The sequence below is a fragment of the Oryx dammah genome, unplaced genomic scaffold (assembly GCF_014754425.2).
Source record: "Oryx dammah isolate SB20612 unplaced genomic scaffold, SCBI_Odam_1.1 HiC_scaffold_23, whole genome shotgun sequence".
Taxonomy (NCBI): domain Eukaryota; kingdom Metazoa; phylum Chordata; class Mammalia; order Artiodactyla; family Bovidae; genus Oryx; species Oryx dammah.
This window is the reverse complement of record NW_024070207.1, coordinates 118,127,255-118,150,750: the sequence shown is the minus strand read 5'-3', so window position 1 is coordinate 118,150,750 and position 23,496 is coordinate 118,127,255. Positions and strand designations below refer to the sequence as shown.

The following is a 23,496-nucleotide window of genomic DNA, read 5'->3' as shown; positions in this document are numbered from 1 at the left end:
AGAAGGAACATGGCAGCCACCTTGGTTTTGTAACTTGCCTGTGGAAATTTCCATGACAACACACTTGGAGGCTTTCTTATGAATCCTAAAAAAACCAAACTTTTGGTAACGGTGCCCACTAGTAACTGGCTTCCTGTGATGTATCTGGAAGAGCTGGCTGCCCATAAGTCTTAAAGAGTCACCCTTGTAATGTATTTATACATTGTTGCTAAAGATCAAAGTTGACATCTAATAGTACCTCCTCAGTAAAGCCTTTCCTGGCACATGTTAACTCTAAGTTATTCTTTTCACTCCCCAAATCCTCAGTATGTTATCTGTAACTCCTTCATAGTTCATTTCCCACTCAGAGCTTATGAGGAAATTTGCTATAAAATGCAGCAAGCATTAATTAGAAATTGCAAATAGCTGCATCAGAATGCCAATTCATGTATTTTTTAGATCCAATGAGAAAATACCCATTCTTCTGGAAAAGACTGCTTATCTGTGAGAGTTAAAAAACAGCTGGCTTTTGATTTTTTTTTCTCTCTGGTAAAGGGAACAGGGATGGCCTGGCCGATCTACAGGACAGAGCGTGTGTGTGTCCTGCTTTCTACTTTTCCCAGATGTCAGGTGCTGAAGGTTTAAGGCAGGAGTCCTAAGCATTTGCTCTCAGAAACGATCCCCATTCAAATAGGCAGCAGGAAGGCTGCGTGAGACCACTCACATGTGGACGCCCTGCACATCTGTGTGCAATTTGATTCAGGGACAGACCTCATTTTATAGCAACCTTAACATGTTATATTCTAATGTATTGGAAAAGATGAGAGAATGGGCTGTGAATCTGGATATGGAAAATCTTTCTAGTATCAGAAGGATTTCCAGTGCTTTGCACAGTGCCGACAACACTTAGGAAATACCTGCCAGAGGTGCTGCGTCTGAAAAGTGAAGCCCAAATTTACCTGCTAAAGTTATCGACTAGGACCCGTAGACTGCTGTGCGAGTCTCATCTGGGCAGAGCAGGCATCCAGGCAGTGATTGAAGTGTCCAGCAGGGGGCTGGCATTGTCTGTCTGTAAGTAGCCCTGGTTCCTCTTCAGAGCCTCTGCTCAGCAGAGCTGCCGTTTGCTGGTGAAGTTGGTGACGTATAAAGCATTCCCGCCTATAGTATTTGAGGCTTTCTCAGTGCAGTTTTTTTCTACCCACTTCAAACCTTCAGGTTCTAAATATCAGGAAAGACAGCAAATGCCGTGTGAAAATAGCAGGCCCAAAGTTCTTAGTAAACTACAGCCAGGGAGACTCGGACTAGACCAGAGGTAAAAGGTGTTGGTACAGAGTGGGTCTGATTCTAAGCCTTTTCAGGGCTGAGTTTTTGTGTTTGTTTTGTTGTTAACTTACTCAATTTAGAGGTGTATTACACTGGTCAGGTAAAGAGCAGAGCAGCACCAGCATCAAAATAGTGCCAGACAGTTTTGAATGCCACAGTATCTATATTTTTATTCAAGAAGATAAAGAGCCCAGCATAGATTCTGTCCTCATCTTTACCCAATTGCAAAGTCAAAAGTTAAGAAACAGCATCTCAGGGCACTTTTTTAGGTGGGAAGGAATCCAGAGGATGGCTCTGAATGACTGTTTGCTTCTGAACTTGGAAGTGGACCATTTCGTGCACTGCAACATTTCTAATCATAGTGTGGAGCTCCCCATGAATGACGACTGGTTCCGCCCCGGGATCCTCTATGTCATCCCTGCAATTTATGGAGTCATCATTCTGATAGGCCTCGTTGGCAACATCACCCTGATCAAGATCTTCTGTACTGTGAAGTCCATGCGAAACGTGCCGAACCTGTTCATCTCCAGCCTGGCTTTGGGAGACCTGCTCCTCCTGGTAACCTGTGCGCCCGTGGATGCTAGCAGGTACCTGGCTGACAAATGGCTGTTTGGCAGGATTGGCTGCAAACTGATCCCCTTTATCCAGCTTACCTCGGTAGGGGTGTCTGTCTTCACACTCACGGCTCTCTCAGCAGACAGGTAAGTCCTGGAGGACAGTGACATTCTCTCCGAGGGTGGTAGATGCCTCAGTAGGTGAGCTACCACATTGGGAGAGATGGGGCTGTTTGTGCACAGGGAGTTCTTCTCAGACTCCAGTTCCCTTCTGGGCATGTTTCTATGCTAGGGATTACTTCTTGAGTTTGATATATTGGTTAAGAAAGAAAGGTCAGTGCATGGCCGGGGGGAAAGGGGAAAAAAATCCCTGAGAATAAGATTGAGGTGCATTTTCTGGAGACAATTGATTTAGCCTTGCCTCTTCCTAACTTTTTGTTCCTTGCAAAATTAATTGACTGGTGAGGAAAAAAAAAAAAAAAAAAACACCTAATAGAATTTAAACCCCAGGCAAATGTTTCTTGGAAGCAAAGTCTTCAAAGAACAGAAAAGTCCCACTGCATTTCTTCATTAAATATTCTTTCAGAAATAACCAAGAGGAGAAAATAAGCAACATTTCCTTGAAATCCATTCTCTTCAGACAGTTTAATGTTTCTCACAGCTGATGTTGTATTTGGTTCTCTGGAACTGAACAGTTTGTATGCTGGTTTTTCTAAATATCTCTTAAGTGAAATCAACCATTATTAGGATTTTTTTTTTTCATGAGAAAGCTCCATTCAAGGTTGATTTTAGTATGTTTATTGATGTACTTTCATATGTAATCCCTTTAGGGCTTTTTTGGGGGGGAGTGGGTAGGGAAGCCAGTACAATGTTTTACTCTTGGAAATATACATACTTGTGAACTGCATTTCTTGTGTGAACATAGTGCTTAAAAATTCACATTTATCCATTCTTAAACATTCATATTTATTCTTTAAGCATTTATCAGATGTCTGTCACATAAAAAACCCTTGCTTCAAATAACCAGTCAGGAAATATCTGCAGGTTCATATAAATTGCTGAACATAACTTATATACTTCTGGGCTCTAGAACTTGGACACAGTAATGGATAGGCTCCAGACACATAGTTGACCATATGGTCAAATTAAGAAAAACTAGTGCAAGGAACCGGAAATAATCAACTTTTATTTTAAAGTCTACTGTATGTTGTGGTGTTAAAAATACATGGGGATGTAAGAGTGTACTGAGAAAGGCATAGAAGCAGCTCTTGAAAATGTATACCCTGAAGAATGTCCCACATTTTAATACATATGGTGCTGGATTCTCACTTTGTAGAGGAACAAACAGTCCCCAGGTGATGTGGCTTTGGGAAGTAATGGACAAATAAAGATAGTGTTATCAGTATTGATAGACATGTGTTTATACTTAGCTGCCTGAAGTATACTGCTCAGTACACAAAACTTTTTCACAGACTGAAAAATAATAGCCCAGGAATGAGGTTTACACATGGCACCCACTGCACAGGGTTTTTCACTTCCCACCACTCATCCTCAGCTTGCTGTAACCCTGAACATGTGCCCACCAGGGCCTCATGACCACAGGCAGTCTCACTGTTGGGCCAGGGCAGGCAAGCTGTGGAGTGGCAGCAGGTAGGTGGCTTGTTACCAGTGGCCAAGGGTACCTCAGGATGACGATCATTTTCACAATGGGAAGTGAGATGAGATTTTGGTTTCTGGGTTGGTGAATGCAGTGCTACAGATAGTGTTTCCTGTCTTCCTAGGGTGGAATCGGGAATGGGGGGAAAGGAAAGTGAGGGCATGCAACAAAAGATACAGCTGCAGGGAACTCTTCTCAGGGTTTCAAAGCAGACCAAATTCACCATCAGCAGGAAGGCTCTCTCCAAAGCTGGGCTGCACCATTAAGTTTACAGTTACTGCATGTCTCTTCCAAATTCAGAAATTACTTGTAAGCTTACATATAACTAACTTTTTGTGTTTTGCTAAGGCTTAAAAAAACTGACAGATTACCTATATCACAAGTAGTGCTTGTAACCAACTTCAATAAGAATCAGTATTGAGCTAGTTAAAATGTATGACTGTACTTATCTATATATCTCATCTTTAACACATATGTATGGAATCTAGAAAAATGGTACAGATGAACCTATCTCCAGAGCAGGAATAGACACAGAGACATAGAGAATGGACATGTAGACACAGGGTGGGAAAGGGGATGGTGGGGTGAATTGGGAAATTAGGAGTGACATATATGCACTACCATGTGTATAACAGATAGGTAGTGGGAACCTGCTATAAAGCAGAGGAAGCTCAGCTGAGTACTCAGTGATAACCTGGAAGGGTGGGGAAGGAGGGAGTTCCAAGAAGGAGGGAATATATGTATACATATAGCTGATTCACTTCATTGTACAGCAGAAACTAATACAGCATTGTAAAGCAATTATACTCCAATAAAAAAATAAAAAAGAAAGGCTATTGGAGTTTTATAACAACCTCATAAGGTTGGCAAGGAAATATACATACACACACACACACACACACAATACCTGTATTTTTTCTTGTCAACAAGGTTAATCTCTACAGTAAACTGAACAAGTATAGAGCTCAGTATTTTTCACATATTCTATATAACAATATAACCACCACCCAAATAGAGATATAGAACAATTCCAGCACCCTAGGAGTTTGTTTTATGTCCCTTTACAGTTAATCCTCACCCTCGAAGAGAGGCAGTCATTATTTTGAGTTCAATTACCATGTATTATTTTTTGCCAGTTCTTCAATCTTATGTAAAGAGAGTCATACTTCTTAATGCTTATCATTATGTTGGAAATAGTCATCCACGTTGGTGCAGATAGCAGTGGTTTATTCTTTTCAATTGTTGTATAGTATTCCATTGTATGAATATGAAAGTGAAAGTGAAGTCGCTCAGTCGTTCGACTCTTTGCGACCCCGTGGACTGTAGCCCACCAGGCTCCTCTGTCCATGGGATTCTCCAGGCAAGAGTACTGGAGTGGGTTGCCATTTCCTTCTCCAGGAGATCTTCCTGATGCAGAGATCGAACCGAGGTCTCCCACATTGCAGGCAGACACTTTAACCTCTGAGCCAGCAGGGAAGACTTGTATGAATATACCTCAGTTAATTTATTCATTTTAATACTGATAGATATTGAATTGTTTCCAGTTCGGGGTTGATAATAACCTGCTCTGGGTATTCTTATTCATGCCTGTTGGGCAACATAAGTGAGTATACGCCTGAGAGAGGAATCGCTGGATCATAGGGGCCAGGTATTTCGTTAATATTGTCAAAGAGTTTTCCAAAGTGGTAGTCTGTATCTGATGGATTGGTAAAAGGGTGAACCAGAAGACCCTCCAAACTTGGTAATCATTGCAGTCACTGGGGAGCTTAAAAATATACAGATTCTTAGTTCCCATCGTAAATCTCCTGACTCAGGATAGATGTTTATCAGCCCACTGTGGGTTGACCAGATATGCAAGTACTCATCCCAGCCACCTTTCTTCAGCTTTCCCTCCCCAGGTGAATTTGTCTTTGTTTATATGAAAGGCAAAGCATTTTTTCTGGAAATGTTTATACTGGGGCACAAAAGGGAGACTTCAAGGCAGTCCCAGGAGTCTACGTTTGACACCACTGACCAACTGCAGATTTATAGTCAAGCCCCTTCCCTATTGGTCCTGCTCCCCCACCATGCTGTCTTCCCCTCCTCACATATATTGACATCCTCATACACGGTCGTTACACTGACAAGTTCCAGGCTCTGCTTCCTTGCTCATGCTGTGTCACTCCCATTCTCCAGAATGCTTTCTCCTTTCCTAATTAGAAGACCCTTCTCCCCATCTCATGTGATGCATGAAAGTTGAATGAGCATCAAGAGCCCTACATTTTCGTTTCCTGCCATTGCTAACCATATAAAGGAATTGGACCAAGTCCCTTAACTCTCTGACCTTAGTTGAATCATCTCTAGTATAATAGGCTTGAGCTAGATTATTTCTAAGGTCCTTCCAAATTTTAATCATGATTTTTATCTGTCATCTTGCCCATCACTCAGATTCTGGCTCAAGCCTCCATCTTAAAGCCCATTCTAGCCCAGATTTTTGACCCTCTTCTAAACATGAGGCTCATTATCTGAGACATGAATTATCTCGTGATGCCTTTCATCTTACTGTTTTGAAGCATTAGTCATTTGTCATTTTTTAGTCTCTCATATATTCATTACTTTGACTTTGTAAACAACATACTATTAAGAGTGTTAAGATTAATCATCTGAAAGCATACTCTTAAAAACATGTCACTCCATTACCTATTTCTTCTCTATTCCTCTCCATTAAGCTCTCAGTATTTGGGCAAATGAGAGAAAATCTGTTCTTTGTGTGTCAGGAAATCACAAAGGGATACAATGGGTAGATGGGTAGATGGATGGATGGATGGAAAGACAGGTGGATGGACGGATGAGTGGATAGGCAGATGGATAGATGATTGGAGAGATAGGTGAATGGTTGGGATGGATGGATATATTTTTTACATACTGCTCTTTCCTACAAGATGTCCATCTCTACTAGGTGCCTCAGTATTATGTAAATGGATTTTTAAACCTAACAGGAAAAGGGTAAGGAGAGTTTATGTTTTCTTTTCTAGCATAGTGCAAAGAATAAAGCTGAATTTAAGGTTAATAGTATTTATATTATATGCCCAAGTTATATTGTTTCTGCTTCAGTATTGTTACTCAGTTTTATTTCCACTAGAATGGGGCTGACAGAATAAATCCCAAGGACTGATGTGCTGCACCATAATGTGATTCTTCTTTGATTACGTGGAAAAGACCTTTCCTAAGTTTTTCCCACCCTTGTGATTTGGAATGTGTAAGTGCAAGCTTTTTGAAGTGCAGATTCTTTTAAATCATTACAGGGAATTTATGAGATAATGTAGATAATGTAGTTTTCCTTACATCTAGAGCTGTATAGCCAACATGGGAGCCACTAACCACATGTGGTTATTTAAATTTAGATTTAATTTTTTATTATTATTATTTTAGCTGTGCCACATGGCTTGTGGGATCTCAGTTCCCCAACCAGGGATTGAACCTGGGCCACAGCAGTGAAAACCCTGAATCCTAACCACTAGGCCATCAGGGAACTCTCAAGATTTGATTTAAATAAAACTAAAAATTCAGTCCCTAGTCAAACCAGCCACATGTCAAGTGCTCAGTGCCACGTGTGATTCTACTGGACAGCACAGATACAAAACATTTTAATCATTGGAGAAAGTTCTGTTGGACAAAAATACAGAAGAGCATTAGCTGTGTGCGTTGGAGTCCAAATCTCTTTCCAGGATTCATCTTAGCTGCTCTCATTCGTTGAGGGTATCAGGAATTCCTCAGGCAAATATCAAATGCTCCAAGCTGCATGGGTTCTTCCTGTCTATAAAGTATCTTCTATTGGAAGATACTCAAAGATGAAGAGGAAAGAATACAGGCAACCCAATACAATCACTAGTCACAGGCTTGGGGAATTCAGGCATCCCACTGATGAGGTTTTGAGACTTTCTGAAGAATACCTATGGGATTCACTTCCCGGGTATGTGCTGTGAACTTCTGTCTGATCCTTCCATTCTCTTTTGCCAGGCCCTCTTCCATCTACCAGCCTATCTTTTTACCTTATCTCAAAACTCACCAGAGCAAACACTGCTCTAGTTACACTCTTATCGCCTCCTACACCTGCCACCTGACTTCTCTGCTCTTGACTTCACTCCCCCCTCCCTGATGACTAGGCTCTTCCCTCCATCTAGCCAAATGCTACCAATCTTTCAAGGCACAATTAAAGCACTTCTCTTTTATGAAGCATTCCCCTTTTGCTTTCATTGATTTTTTTTCCTCCTTCCTAAGAGGCTTTCGCCTGTACTGTTAATTAAATATCGAATTTATCCTACCTTGTATTACTGGGTCCTTTTTTTAAAAAAAAATTATTTATTTTTTATTGAAGGATACTTGCTTTACAGAATTTTGCTGTTTTCTGTCAAACCTCAACATGAACCAGCTATAGGTATACATATATCCCCTCTGTTTTGAAACTCCCTCCCATCTCCCTCCCCATCCCACCTCTCTAGGTGGATACAGAGCCCCTGTTTGAGTTTCTTGAGCCATACAGCAAATTCCTGTAGTCCATCTATTTTACATATGGTAATGTAAGTTTCCATGTTACTCTCGATGTGTTTTTTACTTCCTTCGCCCTATGGCAAGTTCCATGGGGTCTATAGCTGCTACAACGCCAAGGCCCACCTTCCATCTAATGAGGACAGTACCTACAGCTTGGTTGATATTTGAGCAGTGACACGACAATAAAGTGCAGCAGCTACAAGTTCATACCCCTATAAATGGTGTTCTGAGGCTCAATTTCCAACACTGGGGGAGTTTCCACACATCGAACAAGCAATTCTTGGAACACCAGCTAGGTGCCTGAGAATTCAACTCAATTCTGACACTATCAAACCAGAGACAGCATTGGATTCCACACATTGTCGGTTCAGTCCTATAAGACTATACCACCCGCCACTCCCATTTTAGATGCCAGTCACAAACCTGTACTTCTGACCAACTGGCTAAAAATCAGAGGTCCCCATTACCCCCTATCCTCAGGTTCCATTAATTGGCTAGAATGACTCACAGAACTCGGAAAAACACGTTATTTATTAAATCACCAGTTTATTGTAAAAGGATATAATGCTTTTATCCTCAGGAACAGCCAGGTGGAAGAGATACAGAAGACAAGGTATGAAGAAAGGGACCTTCCATGCCCTCTCCAGGCACCACAAACCCTGCATCTTCACGTGTTCTCTAACCCAAGAACTCTCTGAATCCTGTCCTTTTTAAAAAAGGTATTTATTTTTAATTGGAGGATAATTGCTTTACAACATTGTGTTGGTTACAACACCGTGAATCAGCCATAAGTATACGTATGTCCTCTCCCTCTTGAACCTCCCCCCATGCCCCACCTCTAGGTTGTCAGAGTATCAGATTGAGCTCCCTGCATCATACAGCAAATTCCCATTAGCTGTCTATTTTGCATATGGTAATGTATATGTTTCAATGCTACTCTCTCAATTTGTCCCACCCTGTCCTTCTCTTGCTCTGTCCACAAATGTGTTCTCTATGTCTGCATCTCTATTCCTGCCCTGCAAACAGGTTCATCAGTACCATCTTTCTAGGTTTCATATATATGCGTTAATACACAATATTTGTTTTTCTGACTTACTTCACACTGTATATCAGGCTTTTTAGTTTCATACACCTCACTAGAACTGACTCAAATTCCTTTTTATGACTGAATAATATTCTGTTGTATATATGAACCAAACTTATTTATCCATTCATCTATCGACAGACATCTAGGTGGCTTCCATGTCCTAGGTATTGTAAATAGTGCTGCAATGAACATGGGGATACATGTATCATTTTGAATTCTGGTTTTCTTAGGCTGTATCCACAGTAGTGGGATTGTTAGGTCATATGGTATTTTTATTTCTAGTTTTTTTTAAGGAATCTCCATAGTGTTCTCCATAGTGGTTGCACCAAAAAACATGGGCAGGAGCCGAGCTAATCTCTGTATTGTTCCAGTTTTAGTATATATGCTGCTGAAGCAAGCACTGTCCTTTTGGATTTTTATGCAGGCTTCATTACACAGGCATGATTGATTAAACCATTGACCATTGACAGCTGATTGAACATACAGCTTCTCCCCAGAGGTCTGGAGCTAGGACTGAAAGTTCCAGCCTTCTAATCAGGCCTAGAATCACTTGGAAACCAGCCCCCATCCTTAGCTGCTTCCAAAAGTCACCTTATTAACATAACAAAAGACGTCTTTATCACTCTCAACACACTTAGGAAATTCCAAGGGTTTTAGGAGTGTGAGCCAGGGACTAGAGGAAAACCAAATGCATATGAGAAATATATTTCTGAATGACCAAATATGTATTTCTTATAAATCACAATATCTTACCTTGTTTGACACAGAGACCAAAAGAGGTGCTGGAATTTGGCCTTGTCACAACAAATTCAAAACAGAAGCACACTAGAACCCTGCTTTCCACATTCAGGTCCCAATGCCTTCAGGGAAACTGAAAAAAACCATCCAAAGTCTGATTCCATTTCCCTTCTCTGGACAGTGAGAGTTAAAACCCTACTGTTCTGAGGGAAGATGTCTTGAGTGATTCCAAGTTGGTCCCCTTCTGAGGGGATCACCCCAGTGATTACAGAGCTCCTCTACTGTTCTAGAGGCCCAGCTTCACTAGTTCCCAGGGGATTGGCCTTTTCTCAAAAGGGAGGACAATTTAATCTCTTGTAAGCATCTTTCCTAGAAAGTCTCTGTTGGAGGAGTTTACATGAGTCACCAGTCCAAAACTTCTATAGAGTATGATTTTTCTGAAGCATATGCTGCCTCTCCTGAAGGAAACTCAGCTCGTGTCTCCCCACAGTGAGGGATCTGTCATAGCTGCTGGCTGTGGGAGTGCTCAGAGGGCAGCTGCAAGGGAAAGGGTTGGGGGCGGGGGAGGAGGGGGTGGTTCCCAGCAAGACTCTGAGTTGGAGTGCTGTGGAGATAAGGGCAGCAAAGAACTCTGACCTTGTCTCTCACACACTATCTTTTAAAGTCGTAGACCTTTATATGATTAATTATCATTTCTGGCAACCTAAAATGCATGGAGGCAAAAAAAAAAAAAAAGACGCATACTTAATCATGAAACATAGAGTATAGACTGAAAGGGCTCCCTGGTGAGGTTTTTTGAACTGTGCTTGTCAATACCGCCTTTTGAAAGTAGACTGAATTTGCATTTTTGCACTTGTAAATCCTCCTGGTGTGTGGGGTTTGCATAAATTCTCTCTTAATTAAACACATGGTTTGCAGAATAAAAGAAAAATTTTTTCTCCATTCCTTTTTCTACTTCCCTGTAGATCAAGATCAAGAGATCTTGTTTGTTACAGTCATCTTTGAAATTCTGATTATTGAGTATTGGACTAATATCTGGTATTTGCTGCTATATGAAGTGATTTGCCTAGGAACAAGTAGAGATTGCAGATTCATTTTACATATTAAATGTCGCCTTCTGTAGGAGGTCTTCGTTGATCACTCATTCTAAAGGAATGACTAACACTTTATTCCATCATTCAGTTTTTTCTTTCAGGTTGATTGAGGTGTTACTCATATACAGTAAATTTTTAAGTGTGTATTCTATGAATTTTGACAAACTTACACAGTCATATAACCACCACCAGCACAATCACCTGCTTCCCAGGTGGCGCTAGTGGTAAAGAACTTGCCTGCTAATGCAGAAGATGTAAGAGATGCAAGTTTGATCCCTGGATCGGGAAGATCCCCTGGAGGAGGGCATGGCAACTGACTCCAGTATTCTTGCCTGGAGAATCCCATGGACAGAGGAGCCTGGTGGGCTACAGTCCATAGGGTCACAGAGTCAAACATGACTGAAGCGACTTAGCACGCACGCAGAGCACAGCATAGCAAAATCAAGATATAGAACATTTCCATCAGCCCCCAATTCTTTTATGTCCCTTTGTAGTCTATTCTCTTCCTGCACCCAGGAGGGGATTTTTTTCCAGATCCAAACTTTCTTTAGTTTATAACCTCCCTTACACATTAAGTTGTTCTTACAGAAAATAAAGCTCCTAGAAAAAGGAAAGAAAGAAAACAAAGCTCCTGGCAGCCACTGATCTTTTCCAAAATATCATATGAATGACATCATACAGTGTGTAAGCTATTTGAGTCTGGCTTCTTTCAATTCATGTTGTTGCATGTATCAGTAATCCCTTCCTTTCTGTTGCTGAGTAGTAGTCCATTGTGTGGCTAGACTGCAGTTTGTTTATTCATTCTTCAGTTAATGGGTATTAGATTTGTTTTCAGTTTTGGTGATTATAAATCAAGCTGTCTCATACAGTTTTTGTACGGATGTATATCTTCATTTTTCTTGGGTAAATATCATCCACTATTTTTTTTTTGAGAAGCATTTTGTTCATTTCTTGGTTTACTTGCTTACTCTCTGTCTCCTATCATTAGAATATAAGCTCAAAAAAAGGGGGGGGGGCGGGGGAGGCTATGGCATTCATTAGTATATTATCTGACACTAGGACAGTCTCTAGCCTGTAGTAGATGCTTGATAAGTGTTTGCTGACTACATGAATAAATGGATCCATGAAGCAAGGAATGAATGAATTCCAGTAGGTTCTACTATCCATGTTGCTGCAAATGGCAAATTTTCACTTTTTTATAGCTGAGTAGTATTCCATTATATATACATATACCATATCTTATTTTTTTAAAAACTTAAGCTTCTTATTTTGTATTGGAGTATAACTGATTAACAGTGTGGTGGTAGTTTCAGATGAACAGCGAAAGACTCTGCCATATATCTACATGTATCTGTTCTCCCTCAAGCACTCTCCCAAGCAGCCTGGCACATAACATTGAGCAGAGTTCCCTGTGCTGTACCATAGGTCTTTGTTGGTTATCCATTTTAAATATAGCAGTGGTATGTGACCTTCCCAAAGTCCCTAACTGTCCCTTCCTCCTAGCATCTGTAAGTTCATTTTCTAAGTCTGTCAGTCTCTTTCTGTTTTGTAACTAACTTCATTTATATCATTTCTTTTTAGATTCCACATATAAAGGATGTCATACGATATTTCTCCTTCTCTGTCTGACTTACTTCATTCAGTGTGACACTCTTTAGATCCATCCATGTTGCTGAAGATGGCATTACTTCATTCCTTTTAATGGCTGAGTAATATTCTATTGTATATATGTGCCACATCTTCTTTATCCATTCCTCTATCAATGGACATTTAGGTTGCTTCTGTGTCTTGGCTATTGTAAACACTGCTGCCGTAAACATTGGCGTACATGTATTCTTTCAGATCATGTTTTTCTCTGAATCATGTTTAGATCATTCCTTAACTCCATACACAAAAATAAGCTCAAAACGGATTAAAGACCTAAATGTTAGACCAGACACTATAAAATTGCTAGAGGAAAACATAGGCAGAACGCTCTATGACATAAATCACAGTGACATATTTTTCGATCCATCTCCCAGAATAATGGAAATAAAAACAAACATAAACAAACGAGACCTACTTAATCTCAAAAGCTTTTGCATAGCAAAGGAAATAATAAAATGAAAAGACAACCCACAGATTGGGAGAAAATATTTGCAAATGATGTGACAGATAAGGGATTAGTCTCCAAAATTTCAGTTCACTTCAGTCACTCAGTCGTGTCTGACTCTCTGCAACCCCATGGACTGCCGCACGCCAGGCTTCCTGTCCATTGACAACTCCTGGACTTTACTCAAACTCATGTCCAAAGAGTCAGTGATGCCGTCCAGTCATCTCATCCTCTGTTGTCCCCTTCTTCTCCTGCCCTCAACCTTTCCCAGCATCACGGTCTTTTCCAATGAATCAATTCCTCCATTCAGTTCAGTTCAGTCTCTCAGTTGTGTCCGACTCTTTGCGACCCCATGAACCACAGCACGCCAGGCCTCCCTGTCCATCACCAACTCCCAGAGCCTACCCAAACACATGTCTGTTGAGTCGGTGATGCCATCTCATCCTCTGTTGTCTCCTTCTCCTCCTGCCCTCAATCTTTCCCAGCATCAGGGTCTTTTCTAATGAGTCAGCTCTTTGCATCAGGTGGCCAAAGTATAAAAGTTTCAGCCTCAGCATCAGTCCCTCCAATGAACACCCAGGACTGATCTCCTTTAGGATGGACTGGTTGGATCTCCATGCAGTCCAAGGGACTCTCAAGAGTCTTCTCCAACACCACAGTTCAAAAGCATCAATTCTTCGGCGCTCAGCTTTCTTTATAATCCAACTCTCACATCCATCCGTGACTACTGGAAAAACCATAGCCTTGACTACACAGACCTTTGTTGACACAGTAATGTCTCTGCTTTTTAATATGCTGTCTAGGTTGGTCATAACTTTCCTTCCAAGGAGTAAGTGCCTTTTAATGTCATGGCTGCAGTCACTATCTGCAGTGATTTTGGAGCCCCCCACAATAAAGTCTCTTATGTTTCCACTGTTTCCCCATTTTTTGCCATGAAGTGATGGGACCAGATGCCATGATCTTAGTTTTCTGAGTGTTGAGGCTTAAGCCAATTTTTTTAAATTAAATTTTTATTTTTACTTTATTTTACTTTACAATACTGTATTGGTTTTGCCATACATTGACATGAATCCACCACGGGTGTACATGCATTCCCAAATATGAACCCCCCCCACCTCCCTCCCCATAACATCTCTCTGGGTCATCCCCACGCACCAGCCCCAAGCATCCTGTATCCTGCAGCAGACATAGACTGGCAATTCGTTTCTTACATGATAGTATACATGTTTCAATGCCATTCTCCCAAATCATCCCACCCTCTCCCTCTCCCTCAGAGTCCAAAAGCTCGCTTTAACTCTCCTCTTACACTGTCATCAAGAGGCTCTTTAGTTTTTTCCTTTCTGCCATAAGGGTGGTTAGTTTGCCAAAATATTGGAGTTTCAGCTTCAGCATCAGTCCTTCCAATGAATATTCAGGACCGATTTCTTTTAGGATAGACTGGTTGGATCTCCTTGCAGTCCAAGGGACTCTCAAGAGTCTTTTCCAACACCACAGTTCAAAAGCATCAATCCTTTGGCACTCAGCTTTCTTTATAGTCCAACTCTCACATCCATACATGACTACTGGAAAAACCACAGCTTTGAGTAGACGGACTTTTGTTGGCAAAGAAATGTCTCTGCTTTTTCATATGCTGTCTAGGTTGGTCATAAATTTTTTTCCAAGGAGCAAGTGTCTTTTAATTTCATGGCTGCAGTCACCATCTGCAGTGATTTTGGAGCCCAGAAAAATAGTCAGCCACTGTTTCCACTGTTTCCCCATCTATTTGCCATGAAGTGATGGGACCAGATGCCATGATCTTCGTTTGCCATATGAATGTTGAGCTTTAAGCAAACTTTTTCATTCTCCTCTTTCACTTTCATCAAGAGGCTCTTTAGTTCTTCACTTTCTGCCATAAGGGTGGTGTCATCTGCATATCTGAGGTTATTGATATTTCTCCTGGCAATCTTGATTCCAGCTTGTGCTTCCTCCAGCCTAGTGTTTCTCATGATGTGCTCTGCATATAAGTTAAATAAGCAGGGTGACAATATACAACCTTGACATATTCCTTTTGTGATTTGGAACCAGTCTGTTTTTCCATGTCTAGTTCTAACTATTGCTTCCTGACTTCCATACAGATTTCTCAAGAGGCAGGACAGGTGGTCTGGTATTCCCATCTCTTTCAGAATTTTCCACAGTTTGTTTGGTCCACACAGTCAAAGTCTTTGGCATAGTCAATAAAGCAGAAGTAGATGTTTTTCTGGAACTCTCATGCTTTTTTGATGATCCAGCCGATGTTGGCAATTTGATCTCTGGTTCCTCTGCCTTTTCTAAATCCAGCTTGAACATCTGGAAGTTCATGGTTCACATACTGCTGAAGCCTGGCTTGGAGAATTTTGAGCATTACTTCTCAAGCATGTGAGATGAGTGCAATTGTGCGGTAGTCTGAGCATTCTTTGGCATTGCCTTTCTTTGGGATTGGAATGAAAACTGACCATTTCCAGTCCTGTGGCCACTGCCGAGTTTTCCAAATTTGCTGGCAAATTGAGTGCAGCACTTTCACAGCATCATCTTTTAGGATTTGAAATAGCTCAACTGGAATTCCATCACCTCCACCAGCTTGGTTCGTAGTGATACTTCCTAAGGTCCACCTGACTTCAGATTCTAGGATGTCTGGCTCTAGGTAAGTGATCATACCATTGTGATTATCTGGGTCATGAAGATCTTTTTTGTATAGCTCTTCTGTGTACTGTTGCCACCTCTTCTTAATATCTTCTGCTTCTGTTAGGTTCTTACCATTTCTGTCCTTTATTGTGCCCATCTTTGCATGAAATGTTCCCTTGGTATTTCTAATTCTCTTGAAGAGATCTCTAGTCTTTCCTATTCTATTGTTTTCCTCTATTTCTTTGCACTGATCACTGAGGAAGTCTTTCTTATCTCTCCTTGCAGGACTTCCCTGGCAGTCCAGTGGTTAAGAATATGCACTTCCATTGCTGGGAGCACAGAGTCAATCCCTGGTCAGGGAACTAAGATCCCACATGCCTTGTGGAGCAGCCAAAATATAAATAAAAATTAAAATAAAATTATCTCTCCTTGCTATTCTTTGTACCTCTGCATTCAAATGGGTATATCTTTCTTTTTCTCCTTTGTCTTTCATGTCTCTTCTATTCACAGCTATTTGTAAGGCCTCCTGAGACAACCATTTTGCCTTTTTGCATTTCTTTTCCTTGGGGATGGTCTTGATCCCTGCCTCCTGTACAAGGTCCCAAACCTCTGTCCATAGTTCCTCAGGCACTCTGTCTATCAGATCTAATCCCTTGAATCTATTTGTCACTTCCACTGTATAATCGTAAGGGATTTGATTAGGTCATACCTGAATGGTCTAGTGGTTTTCCCTACTTTCTTCAATTTAAGTCTGAATTTGGCAATAAGGAGTTCATGATCTGAGCCACAGTAAGTTCCAGGTCTTGTTTTTGCTGACTGTATAGAGCTTCTCCATCTTTGGCTGCAAAGAATATAATCAATCTGATTTCAGTATTGACCTACTGGTGATGTCCATGTGTAGAGTCTTCTCTTGTGTTGTTGGAAGAGGGTGTTTGCTATGACCGCTGCGTTCTCTTGGCAAAACTGTTAGCCTTTACCCTGCTTCATTCTGTACTCCAAGGCCAAATTTGCCTGTTATTCCAGGTATTTCTTGACATCCTACTTTTGCATTCCAGTCCCCTGTAATGAAAAGGACATCTTTTGGGGTGTTAGTTCTAGAACGTCTTGTAGGTCTTCATAGAACCATTCAACTTCAGCTTCTTCAGCATTACTGGTTGGAGCATAAACTTGGATTACTATGATATTGAATGGTTTACCTTGGAAACAAACAGCTTATTACACTTAACAACATCAAAACAAACAACTCCCTCAAAAAATGGGCAGAAGACCTCTTCTTCAAAGAGGACTACAGATGACCAATAGGCACATGAAAAGTTGTTCAACGTTGCTAGTTATTAGAGAAATGCAAGTCAAAACTACAATGCAATATCACCTCACACCAGTCAGAATGGCTGTGATCAAAAAATCCACAAACAACAAGTTCTGGAGAGTTGTGGAGAGAAGGGAACCCTGTTGGTGGGAATGTAAATTGGTTTAGCCACTATGGAAAACAGTATAAAGATTCTTTAAAAAACTAAAAACAAAGCTACCATCAGTTCAGTTCAGTCGCTCAGTCGTGTCCGACTCTTTGCGACCCCATGAATCGCAGCACGCCAAGCCTCCCTGTTCATCACCATCTCCCGGAGTTCACTCAGACTCACGTCCATCGAGTCCATGATGCCATCCAGCCATCTCATCCTCGGTCATCCCCTTCTCCTCCTGCCCCCAATCCCTCCCAGCATCAGAGTCTTTTCCAATGAGTCAACTCTTCGCATGAGGTGGCCAAAATACTGGAGTTTCAGCTTCAGCATCATTCCTTCCAAAGAAATCCCAGGGTTGATCTCCTTCAGAATGGACTGGTTGGATCTCCTTGCAGTCCAAGGGACTCTCAAGAGTCTTCTCCAACACCACAGTTCAAAAGCATCAATTCTTTGGCACTCAGCCTTCTTCACAGTCCAACTCTCACATCCATACATGACCACAGGAAAAACCATAGCCTTGACTAGATGGACCTTAGTCAGCAAAGTAATGTCTCTGCTTTTGAATATGCTATCTAGGTTGGTCATAACTTTTCTTCCAAGGAATAAGCGTCTTTTAATTTCATGGCTGCAGTCACCATCTGCAGTGATTTTGGAGCCCAAAAAAATAAAGTCTGACATAGTTTCCATTGTTTCCCCATCTATTTCCCATGAAGTGATGGGACCGGATGCCATGATCTTCGTTTTCTGAATGTTGAGCTTTAAGCCAACTTTTTCACTCTCCTCTTTCACTTTCATCAAGAGGCTTTTTAGTTCCTCTTCACTTTCTGCCATAAGGGTGGTATCATCTGCATATCTGAGGTGACCTTGCAATCCCACTCTTGGGCATATATTCAGAGAAAAACATATCTTCTTTATTCATCCATCTGGTGATGGATACTTGGGATACTACCATATCTTGGCAATTTTAAATAAAATAAAGCTGCTATGAACATGGGATGCATGTGTCTTTTAAAATTAGTTTTTGTTTGTTTGTTTGTTTGGATATACACCCAGGAGTGGAATTGCTGGGTCCTATGATAGTTCTGTTTTTAGCTTTTCGAGAAACCTTCATACTGTTCTCACAGTGGCTGCATCAATTTACATTCCCACCAACAGTGTACAAGGGTTCCCTTTCCTCTACATCCTCACCAACATTTGTTATTTGTGTTCTTTTTGATGGTCACTCTGACAGGCATTGCAGTTTTGATTTGCATTTACCTGATGCTTAGCAATGTTGAGCATCTTTTTAGGTGCCTGTTAGGTGATATGTTTTTCTATAGAGAAATTAGAAAGATACTTCAGTCTTCTAGCATGGTTGATTCAAATTGACTTATTAATGAGAGGCTAGAAAAGTTTCAGCTCCATAACTCATTACTGGTAATGTCATATAAGTGTTTAGAATTATTATCAAATATTTAAGATTAACAGAGAAAGCCACTGTCAAGTTTCTTTCCTATAAGGGCTGTAAAATTTCAAAGCTTTTCAAGTTTTTTTTGTGCATTGCGTAATCTTGAATACTCATTTATTTTATGATGCCCATTAACCTATTTGCCATGGATGTCTTTGCATTATGGATGTTAAGTTACTTTCATCAATGTTGGTATTTGTGGGTATGCATAAAATGAGTGACTAAACAGAAATGTCTTTGCTATTTGTAACTTGGCTATAGATTTCTGCCCTATAAAGTCAGACACTCTGATAACATCAATTTGCTGATATGTTTGGGTTTAGATCTACCATTTTATTATTTGGTTTTTGTTGGTTTCACCTGTTTCATAATCCTTTTCCCTCCCTTCTTTCCTTCTTTTAAATTAATTAAACATATAAATTATTCTATCCTTCCCCCCACCCCTGGCATGAATTTGTAAAGTATACAAACTCAGTGTTCTTTTAAGGGTTACCCTAGTGTTTACAACAGGTAACCTTGAATATTTAAATTTAGTATAAATTAGAACTTTCCTGCTTCCCAGACAAGGGTAATAGGACACTTTAACTTCACTCTAATTCACTCCTGTCTTTTTCTTTAGAGGGGGGGAGTCTTCTTATTCTATATTTCAATTCTCTCCATACTTTAAAACCCACAAGACATTATGTTAATTATTTTTATATTTGCTCACATGTTTAGCTTTAGACTTATTCCTGTATTCACCATTCCTTACTGCATCTCTGTGACATCATCTTAGATTATTTTACTTCTGCCCAAAGAATATCCATCAGTATTTCATTTCAGTTCAGTTCAGTCACTTGGTAGTGTCCGACTCTTTGCGACCCCATGAACCTCAGCACACCAGGCTTCCCTGTCCAAAACCAACTCCCGGAGTCCACCCAAACCTATGTCCATTGAGTTGGTGATGCCATCCAACCATCTCATCCTCTGTTGTCCCCTTCTCCTCCTGCCCTCAATCTTTCCCAGCATCAGGGTCTTTCTAATGAGTCAGCTCTTTGCATCAGGTGGCCAAAGTATTAGAGTTTCAGCTTCAGCATCAGTCCTTCCAATGAACACCCAGGACTGATCTCCTTTAGGATGGACGGTTGGATCTCCATGCAGTCCAAGGGACTCTCAAGAGTCTTCTCCAACACCACAGTTCAAAAGCATCAATTCTTTGGCACTCAGCTTTCTTTATAGTCCAACTCTCACATCCATACATGACTACTGGAAAAACCATAGCCTTGACTAGATGGACCTTTGTTGGCAAAGTAATGTCTCTGCTTTTCAATATGCTATCTAGGTTGGTCATAACCTTTCTTCCAAGGAGTAAGCGTCTTTTAATTTCATGGCTGCAGTCACCATCTGCAGTGATTTTGGAGCCCCCAAAAATAAAGTCTGTCACTGTTTCCACTGTTTCCCCATCTATTTCCCATGAAGTGATGGGACCGGATGCCATGATCTTCGTTTTCTGAATGTTCAGCTTTAAGCCAACTTTTTCACTCTCCTCTTTCACTTTCACCAACAGGCTTTTTAGTTCCTCTTCACTTTCTGCCACAAGGGTGGTGTCATCTGCATATCTGAGGTTATTGATATTTCTCCCAACAAACTTGATTCCAGTTTATGCTTCTTCTAGCCCAGTGTTTCTCATGATGTACTCTGCATATAAGTTAAATAAGCAGGGTGACAATATACAACCTTGACGTACTCCTTTCCTGATTTGGAACCAGGCTGTTGTTCCATGTCCAGTTCTAACTGTTGCTTCCTGACCTGCATATAGATTTCTCAAGAGGCAGGTCAGGTGGTCTGGTATTCCCATCTCTTTCAGAATTTTCCACAGTTGATTGTGATCCACACAATCAAAGGCTTTGGCATAGTCAATAAAGCAGAAATAAATGTTTTTCTGGAACTCTCTTGCTGGTTTCATTTGTCCAAAAAATGTCTTTATTTAATGTAATTGGAAGAGGATATTGTCACTGGGCATAAAATTGTAGGTTGGCCATTCTTATCTTTCCCACTTGGAAGTTGCCATTCACTGTCCTGACTTCCACTGTGAATTCAGATGTCAGTTTCATTCATTTTAGAAATAATGTAAAATTATTGATTTTTTTTCTCTCTGACTCATTTTAAGATGTTTCTCTTTATCTCTTGTTTTCAACAGCATTACTATGATGCTCTTAGGTATGGTTTTCTTTGTATTCTTCCTTTTTGAGATTCATAACTTTTTTCTTAAATCTGTGACTTAGTGATTTCAGTAACATTTGGAAAGTTCTCAGCATGACAACTTCAAAGATTGTTTCTGCCATGTTCTCTCTTTTCTCTCTTTCTGTGTGCTATCTACATATAAATAGAATAACTGCAGGTTTACTTAAAGCTTCTTCATGATTTTTTTCTCCTTTTGGTTTTTTTTTATTTTACTGAGGCAGACAATTTCATACTTGGCTCAGGCCTCTGTGATTGGGAACTATTTTAAACACAATTTCATTTCACCTATATATTTCTATTACCTTTTCTGTGTTTTCCATCCTTTTTTCTCACTGTACTTCAGTCTGGCCATTTTTAGTTCACAAATTCTCTCTTCAACTGTGTCTAATCTGCTTCTGAAGCTTTCATTTAATTCTTAATTTCAGTTACTGTTTATTGCAGTTGTGGAATTTCCATTTTGTTCCATCTCATCACATAATTTCTTGAATTCATCCCAATATATTATAAGATCTCTCTTTGGTAACTCTAACTTGTGGAACTCTATAAGTCTGTCTCTATTATATATCCTCTTGTTTTTTGACCATTTTGTTTTCTCTTCTGGTATACAAGGCAATTTTTGTTTCACTACCTGATTTTGTATATGAAGAAGTGTAGATAATTTGGGGCTCTGGATGGTATTATCTTCCAGAAAAGATGAGCTTTTGCTTCTTGTGGGCAGGTGGAGGTGGCGGTGTGTCTGACCCAATCAAAGATTGAACAGATTGGAGGCTGGTCTTCGATCTTTGTGAGAACTGGACCATTTCTGATTCACCCCTACTCCTAGGATGTACCTCTTTGGACATCTCAACTATAAACCTGGGGTATTTACCTCAGCTTCTCTTCCTTGGTGGGCCCTGAACTCCATTTATTATTCCCCTTCATCCTGAAACTGCTAGAAGCTCTTCTTAGCTTTCAGTTTCTCTGCTGCTGTTTGAAATTTGGTCAATTGAAAAATGATGCTGAATAACAGCTTCATCTCTTTACACTTCCCTTCTCTCCAGGACTCTGGTCCCTCAGATCATTACTGTCTTGGTATTTCTCAGATGTTTTCAAAGGGATTTTCTAGTTTTTCATTTTTGGAGAGTTGGTCAGCAACAAGCTAGGTTGCTAATATCAGAAACGGAAAATCCTATACTCCCTCTCTTAAAGACCTGATGTGCTCCCCGCCAAGCTGTCCACAGTCCAGCTTCTCTAAAGAGGAGTCCAGAACTACCAAGTTAGACTTATGGGATCAGCCTTCAGAGCCTCATATTAAATCAGCAACTTAGAGTCAGAGAAATGAGCTCTGGCTAACCTCAAAGTGAGTAAGTCAGGAATCTCAACTGAGGCCTTCAGCAGTGGACACTGCCAAGTATTATAGGAACATCAAAGCCTCTGGGATCTTTCAACTAGGCCAGGTCTCTTAGCCCCAATAAGCAGGAGCTAGAGCTGACATGTAGTTATGCAGTGGTTAATAACAGCTGAAATTTCATGGGAAAGACAGCACCAAAGTGTTGCTAAGATGCACTTCTTTAAAGTTCTCTTCTTTATTACTTTTTTTTTTTTTGTATTGTATTCAGACCGATTGGCCAGTGGTGATAGCTAAAGGTTATATAGTAAAGAAATAGGGGGAAATGTAAAATGCAGCACATAAAGAAATTTATTTCCATTGTGAGAAGAATTTACTGTGGCAATAGATAATACATTCATGTGACTCACTTATTTCTATGCTGTCTACATATAAATAGAATAACTACAGGTTAACTTTAAGTTTTTTGAAGTTTCTTTTTTCTCTTTAGTGGTGTTTGTTTTTATTGTCAGGCTGTTTCATACCAGGGTCAGGCCTCTGTTATGAGAGATACTTTATAAACATAATTTTAGAAGAATATGAAATTATTTAAAAACAAAATTACAGTAGTTTCTCTGTCAGGATATATGGGAAATGCATATTTATTTTAACATAAATGGTGATCAAAACAGATTTTTAAGGATTTCATTTTTATCTTTCCCCTTTTCACTTTAAATGATTTTAGAAACATCACAGAAGAGCAGAAAAATCAGAAATTGGCATCTTTTCTTTCCTAGATTGTCAACAGAGGTGAAATTGAAGGTTAAAATGATGGCTTCAGGAATACATACATATACTACAGGATGAAGATAAATGTAGTCGATATTTAGTTTTAAGCATTCTTCACTTATGCTTTAAAAAGTCTGCAAGTCCAAAGTGCTGTAGACAAATACAAGTGACTTGGGGATTCAGAGACAGATGTTCTAGTCTTGGTTCTCAGCTAACCAGCTGTGGAAACTAGTGGGCACCAGTTTCCTCTTCTTTAAGTTAAGGAAATGCAACTTTAGGACACCTAAGTTTTATATTCCATGTGTGTGTGTGTATGCTTAGTCACTCAGTCATGTCTGACTCTTGCGACCCCATAGACTGTAGCCTGCTAGGCTCCTCTGTCCATGAGATTCTCCAGGCAAGAATACTGGAGTGGGTTGCCATTTCCTTCTCCAGGGGATCTTCCCAACCCAGGAATTGAACCCAGGTCTCCTGCATTGCAGGCAGACTCTTTATATTCCATGAAAGTGAAGTCACTCATTCGTGTCCGACTCTTTGCAATCCCATGGACTGTAGCCTACCAGACTCCTCTGTCCAT

The 23,496-nt window shown here is 40.4% G+C and overlaps 1 protein-coding gene across 1 annotated transcript in view; it reads left to right on the top strand.

Moving 5' to 3' along the window:
• Positions 1-1,590: 1,590 nt before the first annotated feature.
• The window catches only part of GRPR (gastrin releasing peptide receptor), a 39,065-nt gene continuing 17,159 nt past the window's right edge, over positions 1,591-23,496 (top strand). Inside the window, exon 1 of the mRNA XM_040266563.1 lies at positions 1,591-2,003. Coding sequence (XP_040122497.1) covers positions 1,591-2,003 — 413 coding nt within the window. The remainder of the gene's footprint in view (positions 2,004-23,496) is intronic.